General features: G+C 35.4%; 2 protein-coding genes across 13 annotated transcripts in view; one reads left to right on the top strand and one right to left on the bottom strand.

The window, feature by feature from the left end:
• LOC105196261 (glycine-rich protein 5) overlaps nt 1-17,831 on the top strand; it is a 155,386-nt gene that overhangs the window by 45,979 nt on the left and 91,576 nt on the right. For 6 of the 11 annotated variants that reach the window (XR_005574653.1, XR_005574648.1, XR_005574652.1 and 3 more), the window contains exon 3: nt 13,979-14,110. The exons of 2 other annotated variants lie outside the window; for them this stretch is intronic. The gene's annotated coding sequence lies outside the window, so the exon portion shown is untranslated. Of the gene's footprint in view, nt 1-13,978; nt 14,111-16,044; nt 16,388-17,831 lie in introns of those variants that run through there. 3 more of the 11 variants (XM_039448596.1, XM_039448595.1, XM_026136894.2) reach the window with 2 other exon arrangements.
• Nucleotides 810-16,045, bottom strand: LOC105196247. Of its 2 annotated transcripts, XM_011162058.3 has the most exons (8): nt 15,716-16,043; nt 13,920-14,134; nt 8,056-10,930; nt 5,757-7,038; nt 4,447-4,502; nt 2,752-3,433; nt 2,335-2,458; nt 810-1,291 (listed from the first exon to the last, which is right to left on the bottom strand). In XM_011162058.3, the coding sequence occupies exons 1-8, from the start codon at nt 15,799-15,801 to the stop codon at nt 1,110-1,112; spliced, it is 5,502 nt and encodes a 1,833-aa protein (XP_011160360.2). In that variant the 5' UTR covers nt 15,802-16,043; the 3' UTR covers nt 810-1,109. The 2 variants fall into 2 exon arrangements, with proteins under 2 accessions (XP_011160360.2, XP_039304526.1); XM_039448592.1 differs by lacking the exons at nt 810-1,291; nt 2,752-3,433 and having other exon boundaries at nt 2,338-2,458; nt 15,716-16,045.

The raw sequence follows: 17,831 nt of genomic DNA, 5'->3' as shown, positions 1-17,831 counted from the left end.
CACGAATGCCATTGTTAAACGTGGATTCCGTCCGCACAATTCACGAGCTGAAGTCACTCTCGTTATTGGCAATAAACATCGAATATATTTTCATCGATTTACGACAAACGTCGGAGATATTACTCGTGGCATGGCAGATACTGTCGATTACATAATAATAGTGTGCAGCATCTGGGAGGAAATACACGTTTTACGGTCGCGAACTCTAGCAAATCCCGACCGCCATTCTTCATATGCGTATCGTTGCGATATTAATATCGAGGTCGAGAGCATAGAATGCGTTAGCATTCGTTTCCTCTCGTCCGTGTACAATTGGGCGGGATTCATAACGTTGTGCGGTGCGCGGGCGGATGAGGGTTGGCTACAGGTGGTCCCGGGCAAATCAATATCGGTATGCGTGTTTGAGTGAATATATGAATATCCCCAACGTGCGCTCTCTCTCTCTCTCTCTCTCTCTCTTACGAGGACGGACTTTACGGTCTCGGCGACGACGGGATTGTCGTGTCGCGAAAAGACTTGTCCTCTGCGTCATCACGTCGGCATGGATTTCGCGTTTCCCTTTTTATTTTCTCCCATTGAGGCGAGAGAGGCGCGTCAGATATCTTGAGATGGTATTTCGCGACCGGCATTTACCGACGATCTCGAGAGTTCCTACTCTCGAGGCTAAATTGGAATGCTATGTAAGATGGATCTCCAGACGGGGAAGTTTTTCGAAAACGGACAGCAAAGTCGCGACGGAACGGTAAACGAGACGGGGACGTGATCTCGAGCGAACATGGAATTGTACGGAAATAAGGAGAAGAATGAACTTCTTGTGCGCAAAAAGAAAAACAGGCATTCTTTAATAGAGAAGCATAAATAAATTATGACATATTTAGTAACATTTGAACATATATACTGTGTACAAAAGTAGGAACGATGAAATCATATAATATAACAAAGTAATATCATATCGATTAAATTTAACGAGATTTAAATTTATATATATATATATATAGTATACAGTATATATGAAAATATTATGTACTGTTTTGTTGGAAATACTAAATGGCACAACTTATAAGTAATAAGTAACAAATATATACATATCTTTTACCTCATCTCTCTCTTTACTCATCGTCGTACTCGTCATCTTCTTCCACGAGGTCTCGTGTATATCCGATGGTGTACAAATCTTGTGGCGAAAGACACGAAATATAACTCGTAAGCTTAAATAATTTGTAATGGCCGATACATTCTACTATCCAATCCACAAGAATGGGCGCCGCCCTGGTGGTGCGATACCAACGTTCTATTGAAAAAAAAAAAACGAAACACAAATGTATTTTAATATTACATATTTTTTAAAACCATTTTGTATAAATATATCGATTAAATTCGCATATTTTTTTTAGATTTGAAGGGTTTCCTACAAAAACAAATTCAAACAAGTCCAAAATGTAAAATTTGTAGAAAACAAAAAACTTTTCATCTTTAAATAGTTCATTGCATAAATATGATAATTATTCTCCTGATATATGATAAATATAAGAACAAAGTTGTAGGCTTTAATGTTTTAAAAAATAATTAAAAGAAAAGAATAAAAATACTTGGACTCGTTTAGATCTTACGAGAACATTTACTACAAATATTTTACATTTATCCCTTTTTATAACATTAATAATGATATAAAGATGAAAAAGTAAATATTATTTAAAGTTTCAAAAAATTTCTTTATTTTTTATTTACAAAATTTTATAAACTGCTTTTAACAAAAACATCCTTTTATACTCCTTTTTATAATAAATATGGTAATGTTTTTCTGAACATATAATAAGCATAAGAACACAGTTCTAAGCTTTAATATTATGGAGATTTATTTATAATGAATATTCTTATTATATGTCTAAAGAAACATTACCATATTTCTTATAAAAAAATATAAAAGGATGTTTTTATTAAGAGTAATTTGTAAAATTCTATAAATAACAAGCGAAAACATTGTTATATACTTTAAGTAATATTTTCTACATTAATGTTACAAAAAAATTAGTTTTAAATCAAAATTCTCTGGACTTTTTTTATTTTTACAGACATTTTATATTATGACTATTTATATTGTTTGCTTTCTGTTTGATTCTTCTCGGAACAAAATTATTCGTCACGTGACTTTACTAACAGAAAATAAAGTGGCGCCATAAACCAAATTAAAAAAAAAAAGACTTCTTAGTTTTTATGGGAAACCATAAAAACTCTTTTCATTTATAGAAATATCAATACGTGCGTTATATTCTTTTAAAGTTGAAAAAAAATACTTTCACAAAAATGGGGTCATATTTATTTACGATAACTTACCGATTGTTTTTTCGTCATGATTATTATCTTGGATTACAAAGCCCTTCATACCCCCTTCAAGTCCTACTTTAGCGAGAAGATCGAAGGAATCGACTACCGTGGCTCCGGTCGCGAGTAACAAGTCCTAGAAACCAAAGGTACATTTTGACATGATGGATTTGGATTGGATCCAACTTTAAATGGAGCGGTGGCGGCAGCAAGCGAATGCGTAAGAGAAACGTAAATAAAAATCCTTTCGGTTCAAGCGACTCGTACAACGAATCGGTTTTAATTGCCGTGGAAAAAGCTCTGCCGCGTTTTCGAACAGAAATTAGTAGCGCCCACGAGAAAAATAATTGTCCCGACGATTCTCGGAGACGAGACTCGGAATGGCACATTCTTTCATCACCGCGAAAACTGGGCGACTTGAAGACTGACCTGATATTGGTTTAATGAAACGTTGTCGTACGGTCCGACGCACAGGAACGTGAAGCCCTCAAAGAGACCCTTGTCGCGTAGTCTCGAGTTACGAGGCCCGGCGCCGTTAATGCCGTCATTCTGCGAAGTAGTAGCCTCATAAGGAACTTCATCTACTAGCTTACGCTGCTTGATGCAGTCCTCGACCCATCTGTAACTGACTATCCACTTTCGGTGGGCGATACCCTGCAGATATTTCAACGTGCTGTTCGCCGCGTTCTGCTCACCGGTGGTCCTCACGATAACGTGCGTCACGTCGCGGTCGAACGAGTTCACGTAACTCGCGTCGTATTCCGCCGCGAATTCCTTCACGACGGCGATCTGAGCCGACGACAAGCCACTACATACGAAACGCAGGTCTCGTTTATCAAGCAACCGACGGATGTTCTCGACGGATGTTTTCGCGTCCACCTGCTTCGCCAATAAGATACTGCTTTCTGCGTGCTCGGTCCTCTTGCTTCCTTCGTGTACGTCAGAAGGATTGGTCATGACGGTGGAACTGCGAGGTATTTTTGGCGTACTTTGAGAAAACGTACAAAACAGATTCGACATAGTTGTGTCATTCTTTAGGAAAGGACGATCCGTCTGATGCAGTCCCGATGTATTCAGTATCCGCTCGGTAGTATTCATACTGCTTCCGCTGCTGTTTATTAATTAGTACGCAAATGAGTACATTGGAAATTGTAGCTTGATATGTTTCGTGTCTATTACTACAATGTTTATCTTTTCACCAATAACAAGTTAATTTATTAGAAGTCTTTTTGCAACATTCTGTAAAGATAATGCCACCGGTCGCCTAAATCGTATTATTTTTAATAATTTATGAAAAAAAAGAACAATATTTAATAAAAATATATTTAAAATTAATACTTTTTAATTAATAACAATGAAAAGCAAAGTCGAAATAGAACTGATTTGAATTTATTTTGGTAATTGGCATATATTTATTTACATCAATTATTAATTTTACTGTTGCTTTATCAGTTTTACATTAATACATATTATTATATATCATTTATATTGTAATAAAATTTGTGATATAATTTCATAGACTTTATAAAAATATTAATTTAATAATTGCATCTTTTTAATAATTGCAAATATGTATTGCAACGAATGTATAAAGTATAAAAATTTAATATGAAATTGCACAATTACATTATTATCGACAAAATAAATTGATTGAAAATTAACATTGGTTATATCCAATTTGTTAAAGTTGTTACAAAAACAAGATGAATGTTGTTTTATATTACACATTTCTCGTGTATTTCATATTTTTATCGCTAAATGATGCTTATATTAAGTAAAACTATAAAATATTGATGATGTACGATTTAGGCGATACGCGTTTAGCAACTCTCCTATATATTTCAAGAAACAGTTACACGCGTAATTGACATGCATTACTAAATCGTTATTTCTGACTTATTATTTTTAATTGTCCACGTATTTCTTTTGACGTACTATTCGAAGTTTGTAAAAGCAGAATTGCAGTTCTTGCCCGAACTTTTTCGTGAATCACGCACCACATGTGAACGTGCATTATCGTATTTATGACTATGTGCAGGCGTATTACCCCACAAGCAAGGACGTATAAGCGCAAGCACAAAGAGTATACTGTAAGAGAAAAGCGCTCAAAGTACAAGTACTTACTTCATCTTTTTCTCAGGAGTGTTCTCCACAATGTCGTCTTCGTCGGCGGAGCGTTCCTGCAATTTAAAAGTGCCATATGATCCTCGTTATATTCAACAGTGATAAGCTTTTGTGCCGCAGGATCAAAATGTATCATGCACGTGTCATATAACTCTATTATAAATTACTAACTGAATTAAATGAGATTACAAATGGCGCACTTTGTAGCGCAAGCTTGTGAAGGGTGATTTATATACGGAACAGGCTATTCCATAATGCATTCGTTGCTATTTCTATGTAAACTACTATAAACGTTACACGAGACCGACGTAAAGTGCTCGCTCATGAAGAGGACTGTAAAAACTCGTTGAAATTTAATGGAATTCGACATATTTGTTACTACATCGCTACATACATTTTATGAATTTTTAGACTTCAAACTTGAATACGCAAGAAAGTTAATTACACGAATTGTAATTATTTCGAATTTAAAAAATGAAATTTTCATAAACTCCAAAAAAACCCGCTTGCAATACATTTTCCTTGCGCGTTATTAGATTCAATATGAATATATATACAATTAGATTTATTAATATATTAGAATATATATTTTTAATGTAACGACAGAGATTTGATACACGTCATTATGGAATAATTCTAAGTTATTTATATGCTCGTTGATTATTTTTAGTAATTATTTTACATTTGCATATATTTGAATTTTAAATTTATATATTAGAATATATTGAATTTTACATTTACATGATATAAATTTAATTCATTACAACCAGATGCTTTTGTAAAGAATCGATGCATATAGTGAGAAAAAAATTAAATATTTGTGACTATAATTGCATGGTAAAAGAATTGGGAGATACGTTTTTACACTTATTGTTGCTATAATGTTAGTAACAATAATAACTGTAACTGTGTTTATAATTCTACCTATTATGAAAAACATTTTACTATAAATTATGATAGTTTTAAATATTAATACAGTAAAAATATCAATCATATAGATGATAAAAATAAACATTTTCATATAATAAATGTAATTACAATTATAACGAGTATAACTATTTTTTAAAGATTCTATTTACGTATTAATAATAACTAATAGCTGTAATTTGCATGGCTAAAACAACTTAAATACATAATTAGCACCAAAAACGACTATAAATTATAGTTAGAACATAATCAATATCATTTTGTTCTCAGTGTAATAGAAAAAAATCATTTCTACTGTCGACGGAGTTTTAAAAAAATCACATATTCTATTTAATTAGACAATAGATAAAAAAACAATATTATGTAACAATGCAAACACTTACCCCTGGCTCCATATTTTTATCTTGAGTATGCTTTCTCTTCCTCGGAGTACGTAGCTCCGTCCCTTCACAGGACGGATCATCCTGCGAAAACATTTTCGTTTCCTTCATTCGATTTCGGGCTGCGATGCCGAACAGATCCTCCTCAAACATTTGCAGGTGATCTTGATGCTGCGTAATATCCATGAGCGAGTCATCCTCGAAAGTATCGTCCTTTGATTTTGTTTCATTGCTAGCAGCTGTTGTTCTCTGCGTTTCACCGTCATCGACGTGAAGCCGACTCGCCGATTGTATCGAAGTATTACGTTCTTCGGGAAACTTTTCCTTTTCTCGCGATACATTTTCCTTCGATATACTTTTCTTACGGGAGTCTTTGTCAATCGCGTTTGCCGTTGCAATTTTTCTGTCTACTTGGTCACCCACATTGTCGTATCTCTTTTGACTGCAGACTACGTTCTCCTTGTCAACATTTTTGAACATGACACTCGTTACAGACGACTTCCTAACTTTTTTAGGAGAATGGTACTCGAACATGTCGTTCGTCGATGATGGAGGTATGATTGGAGTTTCCTGCATGGTATCGCACGATTCATCCATCATCGCGGGACAATCCAACGTTTTCTGTTTCGCCAACGGGCGCTCGGGATTGCGATCCAACCGTTCGGTACAAGGTATGAAATTGTCGCTCTGTGGCTGCTCGACATTGGCGATGATGTCGTCAAAACTATCCTTATCCTCCAAGAATCGCCTGCTATCCTTTTCTCCTTGACTTGTAATGTCGTTCCGCGCGGCAGACTCGGGCGGTCGACATACGTCGGGATTACTCTGCGATCGATCAATCTGCAGCACTCTGTTTATAATGTCGTCGTTAGAGGAATCCACGGTTTTCTTCGACGTATCGTTCGCGTTCAACCTTGTCGGTTGCTGCTGCAGTATGTACTCGATATTTTCCGAATTGAACAAGCTACAGCTCTCAAATGTATCGGGTTCCTTTGAGGTACTTTTCTGACTTGACTTTGCGTTCGTGTGCTTCTCCATCCTGAGTGCATTACTCGAATGAGACGATTGATGGCTCGCCGCGTCTTCTTTTTCGCGTGAGTTTCTTGATTTGACGCCGTCCTGATTGTTCTTGCTTTCCTCCCTCACATTCTTTCGCGCATCGTTGGTCCTTTCGTCGACTATCTTCCGAATACTCTGACGCTCTTCGTCCTCCGAATTCTGCTCCGAACATTTTTTCGTAGCCGTGTCCGTAATTGATGCGTTCCGCCGGGCACATTGATCGTCGCTGTATTTTCGGGCAGAAAAAGAATTATGAGGTATAAATAAGAGAACCGTGTCCTTGATGGCAAGGGTACTTTTCCGAGATTAAATGCGCAATATACTATCTTTCACTTTGCTGCATTACTCCGTCTAAGAAACAACGGTAATAGCAGCGCGTAATCATAATCGCTCAAAGTAGTTGCAAAAAGTTGGAAAAAGAAAAAGGAGAAAGAAAAAAGGCACACTCAACTTGAGGGAGAACAGCATTCGTTAGAGATGGATCAATAACAAGGATAAAAGTTGTGACGGTAATAATAATAATGACAAATATCCTTGCGTGCAATCACAAATAAAATTAGCCCTTCGAACGCACAAATATTGCGAAAGACATCAAGAGCACACAGCTGCAAATTTACATCATCGATTTTTGCCGATTTATATTCGATTCCGAATTGTGATCAATTTCAATCTTTTTAGTTTTTTTTTTTTAATATAAGAGAGACACATAAGAAATCTGACGATGGTATAAGTCAATAAAAAATAATAAAAGTGTTGAAAAATTAATTTATATTCAATCATAAATAATATGCATGAAAAATATTCTATTTTAACTCACTTTTAAGTGAAAAAAAAATTTCATAATCGAAAACTTCAACAAACTTCGTCAAGGGCACACAAGTGTAAATTCGCGTCAAACAGAAATATTGACGTCTCTTACCGCAACAACTGATTTGGAATTAACAGTCTTTTGTTGTCGAGACGTTTTTGAAACTACAAACGATTTTTTTCTAGAAACATAATACCTATTGAGCCCAATAAAAAAGCGGCATCGATTTGAAGAAATCGACAGTGCAAAATTGCGGTTAAAGAGTTAAAGATTAAGAGATTAGAAACTATATAAATATAAAATTATCAATGATAGAAAAGATAAAAAAGAACATGTGGAGAAAAAACTTTTTTATAGAAGAATATTCTGAAAATTGAAAAATACTGACTTATAAAAAGGGATCGTACATGCAATAAAATAAAACAGAGTTAATACCTCTTCAAATTTTTCTTAACACGCGTTGTCGATTCCGATTTCGTGTCCGAGCGAGACACCTTAACTTGGTTCTGGGGTTGTTCTGCAGAATCCAACGAGATTACCACGATATCCTGATCGTTCGGGGAACTCAAACGACGTTTTTTATTCGCATCCGAGCGACTCGCCATCGCCTTTTTATATTCGCTGTCAAGTTTTATCGTTCTTTGACTGCTGTCACTGGCTGAGTCGCGAGAATCGTCGTTTTCGTCGCTGAAGTCCTCAAATAGCTCTTTGTCATCGGCGCATCTCATTCTTTTCCTCTTTTTATAAGACTTTTCCACGAAAGGTCCTTGCACCCTGTCCGGCGCAGATGTCGCGAGGCGTGAACGTTTCACCTCAGCAAAGTTGTCTCCTTTGATACCGGACGTAATCGAGCACGCGCGCCTCAGCTCCTCGCGCTCGCTCGATGGTGAGTCTATCTCCAGAAACTTCAGCTGAGAATCTTTGTCCGGCGACAACAATTTGATAGAATTTGACGTGCCTGGCCGAGTATGCGAGATCGTACCGTGAATTACGCTCTTATCTAGCGCGCCTTTCTCGGCGACCGACTTATCCGATCGTGTTTGTACAATAGTCGCGCTCTTTCGGCTTAAACGAGAATCAATATTTTTGTTTGGTGTCGAGGTCGCTGAAGCCGCGGGAAGTTCTTTCGAAACCGACTGATTCAAATTCAAATTACTCGCGCAACAAATATTCTCTACCACGGTGAGATTGTTTGAGTTTTCCGAATTATTCCACAGATTAGGAGACATCGTATCCATACGCGTCTCGGATTTGATGATCGTTTGCTGCATATTGTACACCGGAGTAACTTGAACTTCCGCTGGCATCGACAGTTCCCGTTTGGTCGCGCCTAAGAAAATATATTGGATATTGCGCCGTCTGATTAACGAACCGAGTTGTATAAATTTCACGGGGGATCCATCTTCTTGATTCGCGACAGTTCTCGATGTTGTCGAGACGGCCTTTTTCGTAGGTTCGCCAGTGGAACTGTGATCGAGCTTCTTTCCCCGTTGATGAACAATTCCGGAAACGTTTCCATCGTTGTCTCTGACTTCGGTGCTTTTTAATGCACTGGCAAGCACCGTACCCCGATCGGCTCGCTGTTGATCTTCATAGACTTCCTTGAAGTTCAAGTCACGTTTCACAGCTTCCAATCGATCATACGACCCGCTGTCCTGGCGGAGCTTCGATCCTGGCGAACCGACACTCTTGCTATCTTCCTCGTGTCTACCAATCGATATTCTGTATGACAGCGGAAATTGGCTTAATAAAGGCGAAGCAACGATCTTTTTATTGCCGCTTCCCTTTCTTCCTAACGATAATCTACCCTTACTCAACGAGGCAGGCTGTAATTGAGAAGAAGCAACCACGCTCGGGCTCCCCTGAACACTATCGCTCTCTCGGGGTCCGGCAGTCCGTTTTTCGGCCGACAGGCAGGACGAATTTCCAAAGTTGTCAGATGAAGTTTGCGAAGCGCCAGGGATTATTTCGCGATCGTCTACAGAATCGTTGAGTTTCTCCGGCGTTAGTAAGCTTAATCTTTTTTGCGGTGACAGCAATGAATCACAGTAATGAACGACATTTTCCTTGCGACTTTCAGGATCTTCAACGGCGCTCTCGAAATCGGTAATTTCTTGCTGAATGCTGTTCAAGCCCATTATGTGTATTTTCCTGCCCTCCTCCAATGTGATATGCGACGTGCTCATCGCAGAATAATAATTTGATTTCGAACTATCAGTGTCAAGTAATCTCGTTTGCGACTTCGTCTCACTCAACGCTTTCCCATTTGCGTCTGATAAAGTCAGGCTTTTATCAATCACGTCCTGTTTCCTATTCGCCTCCGGCCGATTAGATACATTCGCTTTTTTTTCTTTTTCATTCAAACCCATCTTAATTTGAGCCGCATCGTATTTGCTGTTCGGCGTGAGTGTAATGTTCTCGACTATCCGGGGTGGCTCCTTCTTTCTCTCGGTGCTCACATTCAGTTTCTTCACTTTTCTCTTCTTCGCGCGTTTCATCTCCTTCCCAAACTCGATCACGCGGGACCAGTTCGTGGTGGAATGCTCAGCGATCGCGGATGTGCTCGGACGGGAGGGCGCAGACGACGTGATCTGATGTACCTTATCGCTCGTCGATGACGAGTTAGTTAGAGAGACCGTCTCCAACTTCGAGCTCGCATCTTTCTCACGGCTTTTCTTCGCGCGGATTCTGGCGTGAGACGCGTTGTACTTCAATTTATTTGCAGTGGAATCGATCTTTGTTACTTTGCCACTCTGCTTTGCTTTTTTATCCGCCTGGGACGACGCGTCGACCTCGACGATATCCTCTGAGCAATCCGCGTCCCGTTCTTTATCCCGACCTGGCTTGGGACTTGCGTCGACTCCGTTGCGGAGTTTATCGAAGAGCTCGTCTGATTTACCATCGTCGGATATTAGATCGTCTAACGGCTTAGCTTTGCCTTCGATTGTTGGTGTTTCGTTCCAATCGTCGATCCAATCATTGGTCAGCTTATCGGGAACCGAATGTAGCCACGTGCGAACTTTGAGCTCCGGTGTTCTGTGAATCGCATTGTCACTTTCGTTGCTGGGCAAAGCGTAGGGAAGGTTCGATAAGATTTCAAGCTTCACGGCTGACGAGTCCAAATCGCACCGTGAATTGTCATCATCAATCATTGTTCTGCGACTTGTCGATGGTTTGTCGATTTCCCTGCTCGTGCTTTGATTCAATTGACCAATAGACTTCTTTTCTTTTTCTCGGCTAGATTGTTTAGGATGATCTGAAGAAGAGCAGCTTTCCTTCGTATTGCGCGGCTGTTTCGAGTACGATTGTACTGCAACATGGACATTACCAAAGCTTTATCGCAGATATCGACGAAGCCATCCCGTTTTATGTTAACTGATGTTACTTAATAAAAAATAGAGAAGTTGCCGAATACGTACTATTATTTTCTGTTCAGTACTAATTTATATGCAAATAAACGTTGGAAATTGTAGCTTGATATTTTTTACTTTATCTATTACTACACAGATCAACTTTTATCAAAAACAAATTAATTTATTATAAACCTTTTTGCAACTGGTCGTCTAAATCGTATATGCACTGAGAAAAAGTTGTTAACTTGACTAAATTTTTTAACTCGATTCAATTTTTTCAGTTCATGTGTTTGACTTAAATACATAAAATACTTGACCATTAGTTTAAGCATTTATATATTTAATTACATACATATGTATTTAACTTGTGTATTTAACTTAAATACATAAATGTTTGAAATAAAAATCAAGTTGAAAAATTTAATCAAATTAACCATTTTTTTCTCATGATCAGTGTGAATTTTTTGAAATCGTATCGTCTTTGAAAGCGTCGAATTCAAGAATTAAATTAATTAAAAATATAACCATTAATATTTGATTTATTAATACTTTATCGGAAAAAGGATTATATATTTAGTAATTGATAAATAATAATAATAAGATAAGAATATCAAAATAAAACTACATGATTCTTAACTACATAAATTAATAAAAAATTAATTAGTTTTCTTGATTTCTTAAAGTATTGTTAGCACATACAAAACAAGACGTAAACTGTTAATTTGTCCATATTACTCATTTCTTATTTCATATCTTTGTCATTAAATGTTAATTATGTTAAGTAAAGATATGAAATATTAATGAGAGATGATTTAAGTGACTGGTACGTATTCATACAGCAACTCTCCTCTTATTCTTACATTTAACGTTATGAGAAAGTAGATCAATCTATTATAATTAGATTTTATTAACTCAATACAATTATATGAATTTTGATTCTATATTCCGCATTAATCAATATAACCATTCGGAAAATATTAATATATATCAATTAAAAATGGCATCATTGATTCTACTTTATCCACTGTATTAAACCTATTTCTAAAATATGAAGCGTGTTAATCTCTATGAGATTAAGAAATCTGATAAAAATGCAATTCTGAGAATTGTAATGGAAACCTATGAATAATCTTAATACATTTTGGTACGCAATTATCTTATCTAATTTTCGCGCAGAAAACCGTAATAAAGATAGAGATAATCTCGATAATAATATTGTATCACGACGTTAATGCTCGTCGATAAAATTATCGTGTTACAGGATATGAATTATAACCCAGAGAAATGCAATTTTCATAAAACACGATACGTTTTTAATTTTTATATTTATATATGTCGCAGGTAAATAGCAATTTTAGGAAAATAGTAGATACTATTTTCCTAAAATTGCTATTTACCTACGACATATATATTTTATAATATTTTATCATGCTTTTATCAAAGCATGATAAAATTGGATATAAAGCCGCAAAGATGTGTTCGTCTGTGCCCACTCTTGCACAAACCATATATTTTAATATACATTTTAATTTCTGTAAATAAAATCAAACGTTTGCACATGGTTTACAACTCATAATTTTCATGTTTTACATAAACTATATGTTTACTAATTAACAAAATATAATTAGTGTATTAAGTGAGACGTTACAACAACAAAAAAGAAAAAAAAAGAAAAAAAGAAAGATGTGGCGGGAGAAAAAATCTATAGTAAGGACATCTCGAATATTCAACGCAAGGAAACCGAATAACGCTCGGGAAGATACGTGATATCCAAGCTCCAGGGCTTCATAAAACATTGAACTTTCTCTAAAACGTATAGCGTGAATCGAGGCACCCAAGAGTATTGAGAATTAAATTTTTCAAGCCTCCACCATTCCCGCGCACGGCGAGGAACGTAGTGCTGACCTCACTTAATGTACTTTTACGGCAGCGCATCCACTGCGCCGTGCTTTTAACTTCCGTTCTCGGCTGAATAACACAATACCGGATCGTGGATCAATAGTTAGCGCGGAAATTACGATTATTATCCGTGGAGTAATGATTCTCCATATCGTAGCGTTCCAGTTGGCACGAGAGCAGTTTCCCATGAGAAACCATATCCTATCTCTTTTTAAAATTCTTATCTCTTCGGATTGTGATTCAGACAGATTCTAGATTATTTGCCTTAATATGGAATGTTATTACAAGTGACTTTTCATCCAAGTGTTAATTCAATTAGTTTTTGTTATAAAAATTTTGATAGCTTAATAATACTTCAATAAGATTGTTTTTTTACATTAAGGATGCGTTACATCTATTTTCAAAACAATGAAAAAATTATAGATTGTTCTATAACTTTTTTCTAGATTAAAGATTATTTTAATAATAAGTAGAATCGTATTAAGAAATAGTAACAAAACTTTGAATTTTTTAGTAAATACTTTAAATATTCAAAATGATTTATGTTTCATTGCAAAGACTAGTTATTCTGTAAATAAATTTCATTTATTTATTTACAGAACTAAGCTGAGCATTGCAAAAAGCATCTTGAATATTTAAAATACTAATACAAAAAATGACAAATGAAGTAAATATATTCTACAGTTTAATAAAAATAGAATGTTATGAACATAACTTCCACATGCATATAGTTTACTTAAAGTATAAATATTAATACTCATTTGTAAAAATAGGTAATATATCCTTATATCACAATAGTATTAGTCGATTAGTGTTCAATGTTAGTCATTCTAATACCTCGCAATCTAGAAACATTTAGAACATTCAAAAAAATCTAAAACATTTAAATGTAAACATTTAAACAATGTAAAAAATTCTTAATTACAAATTAGATGAATTTCCCCCAGAATAACGTTAATATAAGGAAAATATAAGAGGCATTTCGGGCTTAAAATTAAATACAATTGAAACTCAATTAATTCAGAAAAACTTTTTGAATGTACTCACAGTCAATGAAGCTGTCCATCTCGATAGAATTCTTAAGCGTTTTAAATTTCTCGATGCAGGTCTGCAGATGATCATCCTTGGAAATACTTCGTTTGTTGAGACTCAGCTTACATAGAGGACAAGACGCGCTTTTCTTCTTCAACACTCCTCCTATACAGGACTTACAGAATGAATGACCACATCGTGTCTTGGTAGGTTCTGTCATGAGCTCCAAGCTAAAAAAAATAATAGTATGAAATAACGACTAATTATAAATGCTGTTTTGAACAAAAATCAATTAAATCTCAATTTTTACACAAATGATCTTCTTACACAAATGATTGATCATTGGTGGAACATAATTAGCTAAATATGTATTATTGAAATAGTGTTGTAAGTTCACATTTGATATATATTTCTATGTTTGTGTTTCTTTTTTCCATTTCTACCAATGTAATTTTAACTTCTTCTAAATATTATAACTGAAAAAAGATAGTAATTATCAGTATTAAGATAACTTATCCTAATATTGATAATTATTATCTTTTTCTTATCGATATATAACTATAATTATCAATATAAGGTTAAATTATCCTAATAACTACTATTAATATTAAGAGGATGTGTGTATTACAACATTATCAAAAATACAACAATTCTATAAATTGTTCTAATATTACATTTGAGTATCTATGTAAAATTCTCTTATCTTATCGATATGAAAGTTATTTAATTTTTGTTTCCTCTTGATTCTTATACAAAATCACATTTGATAATACTCATGTGTAAATAAAGAAGCAGCATTATGAATTTAATTCTTTATATATATATATATATCAATAAAATGCTTCTACTAAATATTTGTGTAGAAGTTCAAATGCACTTCGGTCGTTTAAAAATTATTTGCCTACAACTGCAGCAAAATATGCATATCATTTACACTGCATAAATCATTATAAGCTGTTGTTAAAAAATTATTTAAGCTACTCCTCTTTGCAGTTAATTTCAGTGCCAAAATCTAGGTATTTATGATCAAAATTGTTTATCCTGAATTAAGAAAAAGTAAGAATAAATCTAAAAAGTTTGCAGTTTTAAAATTTTCCTTATAACTTAGCTAGTATTGTATAACGAGAACATCCTTAATGTTAATCTACGTTGAAAGAGGCACGAGCGAAGTGAGGAAATATATAGACAAAGAAATATACGTCAAACATAAGCTGTGACATTATTTAAACAACACAGTTGATTATATTCTAGTTATAAGACTTGTGTCCACTTCCACTGAATGTAGATTAACTTTGATCTCGGTTTAAGTCTCTTCCTCCAAATGCTCCAAATTTTACACAGATACTCAAATGTGATAACTGAACAATCTATGAAATTTTCATATTTTCGATAATGCTGTGAGACGTAATACACACATCCTTAATCTCAGTTCAACTCTCTATTTTTTTCTAATTATAATATTAGAAAAAGATAAAGTGTAAGTGGAACAGAGATCGCAGTCAATCTACATTACATAACAATGGACAATTAAAATAATCTACAAGCAATGCCTGGACCCTAATCGAATCACTCGGAGCCTAATTAATTGTGCTCCTCGTGCAGAAGCAGTGAAAACTGTCAACCGTCTCAGTGTGATTCATGACTGCCACACGAGATGCACTGGACACTTGTTGCACCGCTCGAGTCCTAACCTATATTCGTCCCGTTCGTTACGTGCGAAAACAGGCTGATTGCGAGAATACCAAGTACCGAATCCGAGTACCGACATTCGCGACATTCGTTTCGACTACGATTGAACACCACCGACTTACCAAATCGTGCATTCCAGGGATTTTCGCAGGTTAATTACCGCGTCGAAGATGCGATCGAAGTCGCTCGACTGGCTTCGATCTGCCATTGTTTCACGTTCAGCCTAGATCGAGATGGCGAAGGAGATCAGTCCGCGCAATCGCGAATCACTTTTCTTCGGAAGTATACGCGGTTCTCGGACAAATTTGAGGAGCTAGCCTCGCGAACGTGCGTCTCGTTTCGAAATAACAAAGCGAGTTTAGCATTGCGCGGGAACAGACAGGGCGCCGCGGCGCCGCCACAATTGCGTCATCAATCAAATGCGCTGCTGCACGTCGGGGATCGGAGTCATCGGAGACTGTTCGAGTATTCACGTGGTACTACTCCGATCGAGACCGATCAAGACCGATTGAAGCCGAACCCGCTTTGCTACCGGCTTATGTATTCGCGCCGCGCGATGTATTCGTTGAAGTTTTTATGGGCGAGTTTTTTAATTCGACTGATTAATCGTGTTATGCGCAAATGCAGCAGTTTCTTTTACAGAACAAAGTTGCATTTGCGCATAATGCGACTGATAAATCGGTGAATTAAAAAACTCGCGCTATATTCAAGACCGTCATCTTATTAGAGTCACTTTCACGATCTCTGATTAATCTAACCTAACGGACCGGTTAAGATTTTTATTAAGACTTGAGGTGAGGCCTTAAATAATTATCAAACATAATTTATATTGAACATACACGTATATAATGTAGAATATTTATATTTTATACATAAAAACGGTTAATCTTGATATTAAGACTACACTATTATACTCATATTCATAGTCCCTCCTTAAAAAATGAGGATTTCTTGTTTCTGTCTGTCTTTGTTTTGCATAGGGTAAAACATAGTACGTGAGACAAAGACAGACAATAACAAGGAATCCTTGTTTCTCAAGGAAGAACTATGAATACGATCGTTAGTGTCGTTCATGGGGCAATTGTTATTGCTATCACGCTATTGTTTACACAAACAGTATTGGTAACGTTCACTTCATTGAAACAGATTTTTATTTGTGAGATAGAAAGATAACTGTAGTGAAAACTTGCAAACTTTAATTCGTTACTATGTAAACATAGGAATAAATTGAATGTGAAATTTGTGGGCTATTTGTACTATAATGTGTATTAACAATACGAAACTATTTTCAGATTTACGAAAGGTTAATACATGAAGTTACTGCAGCTTGGCTCGTGCTTTTGCAGAAAATGCTGGTGATCTAGTTGGCATATTTAATTGGATTAAAGGACATTATGTTTCGGAAAAGCTTTTATTTGTAATTGCTCCACTCTAAAACAAATCAAAATTAAAAAATAAAAATTAACAAAATGGCAGAAAAAAGTTAAAACAATCAAAACGATAGAGTGCTTTGCATTGTTATAAAAGGTATAAGTAAATAACAAGAAAAGGTTTAATGTTTTATAGATATATAATTTCTTTTTTTATTAAAAAGAACTTGATATCTGTTCAGTCTTGAATCATCCCCATGCAAAACCACAGATTTACACAGCCGGGATGGGTGAAGCTGCAGTAGCTCTTAACATTTAGCATCAAGTAATATTTTTTTAATTTTGAAAATAAGTTTTCTATTGTTAATATATAAATCCCATAATATATGCCCATGTTAACGAGTCAAAGCTATTTATTTTTCCATGCGTTAAGAAAAATGAAATTTTACAGAAATGTATATTCCGTCATCATGGTAGAATTTTTTTATTACCAATAAATATCAAAGAAAGCATCACGAGCAAAATATTTGCTTCTGAGTTTCATCTTTTTCTTTTTAATGCCTTTTGAATCCGGGATCTTTTAACTCCCTCAGTAGCATTTGACGGTGGTTTCTTTTTTTAAATCTGGTATAGATTATAGAATCTTTTTGCATCGAGAGTCGATAAATTTTACACAAATCGCGTGCACACACGTATACACTCAAGCGTGCAAAGATGTATTTCTAAAACGAGCTTGGCTTCCGCAATAAACTGTTTTATTGCGCATAATTAAAATTTAATTTTGAAAATGTCATAAATTGAATTTTGAGAAACATACTTTAACAGTTGTTTCTTCCTAAATTGTTTTTTTTAATATAAAAAAAACAAC

The sequence above is a fragment of the Solenopsis invicta genome, chromosome 4 (genome assembly GCF_016802725.1).
Source record: "Solenopsis invicta isolate M01_SB chromosome 4, UNIL_Sinv_3.0, whole genome shotgun sequence".
Lineage (NCBI taxonomy): Eukaryota > Metazoa > Arthropoda > Insecta > Hymenoptera > Formicidae > Solenopsis > Solenopsis invicta.
The sequence above is the reverse complement of the archived record's forward strand: the minus strand, read 5'-3'. Positions and strand labels throughout refer to the sequence as shown.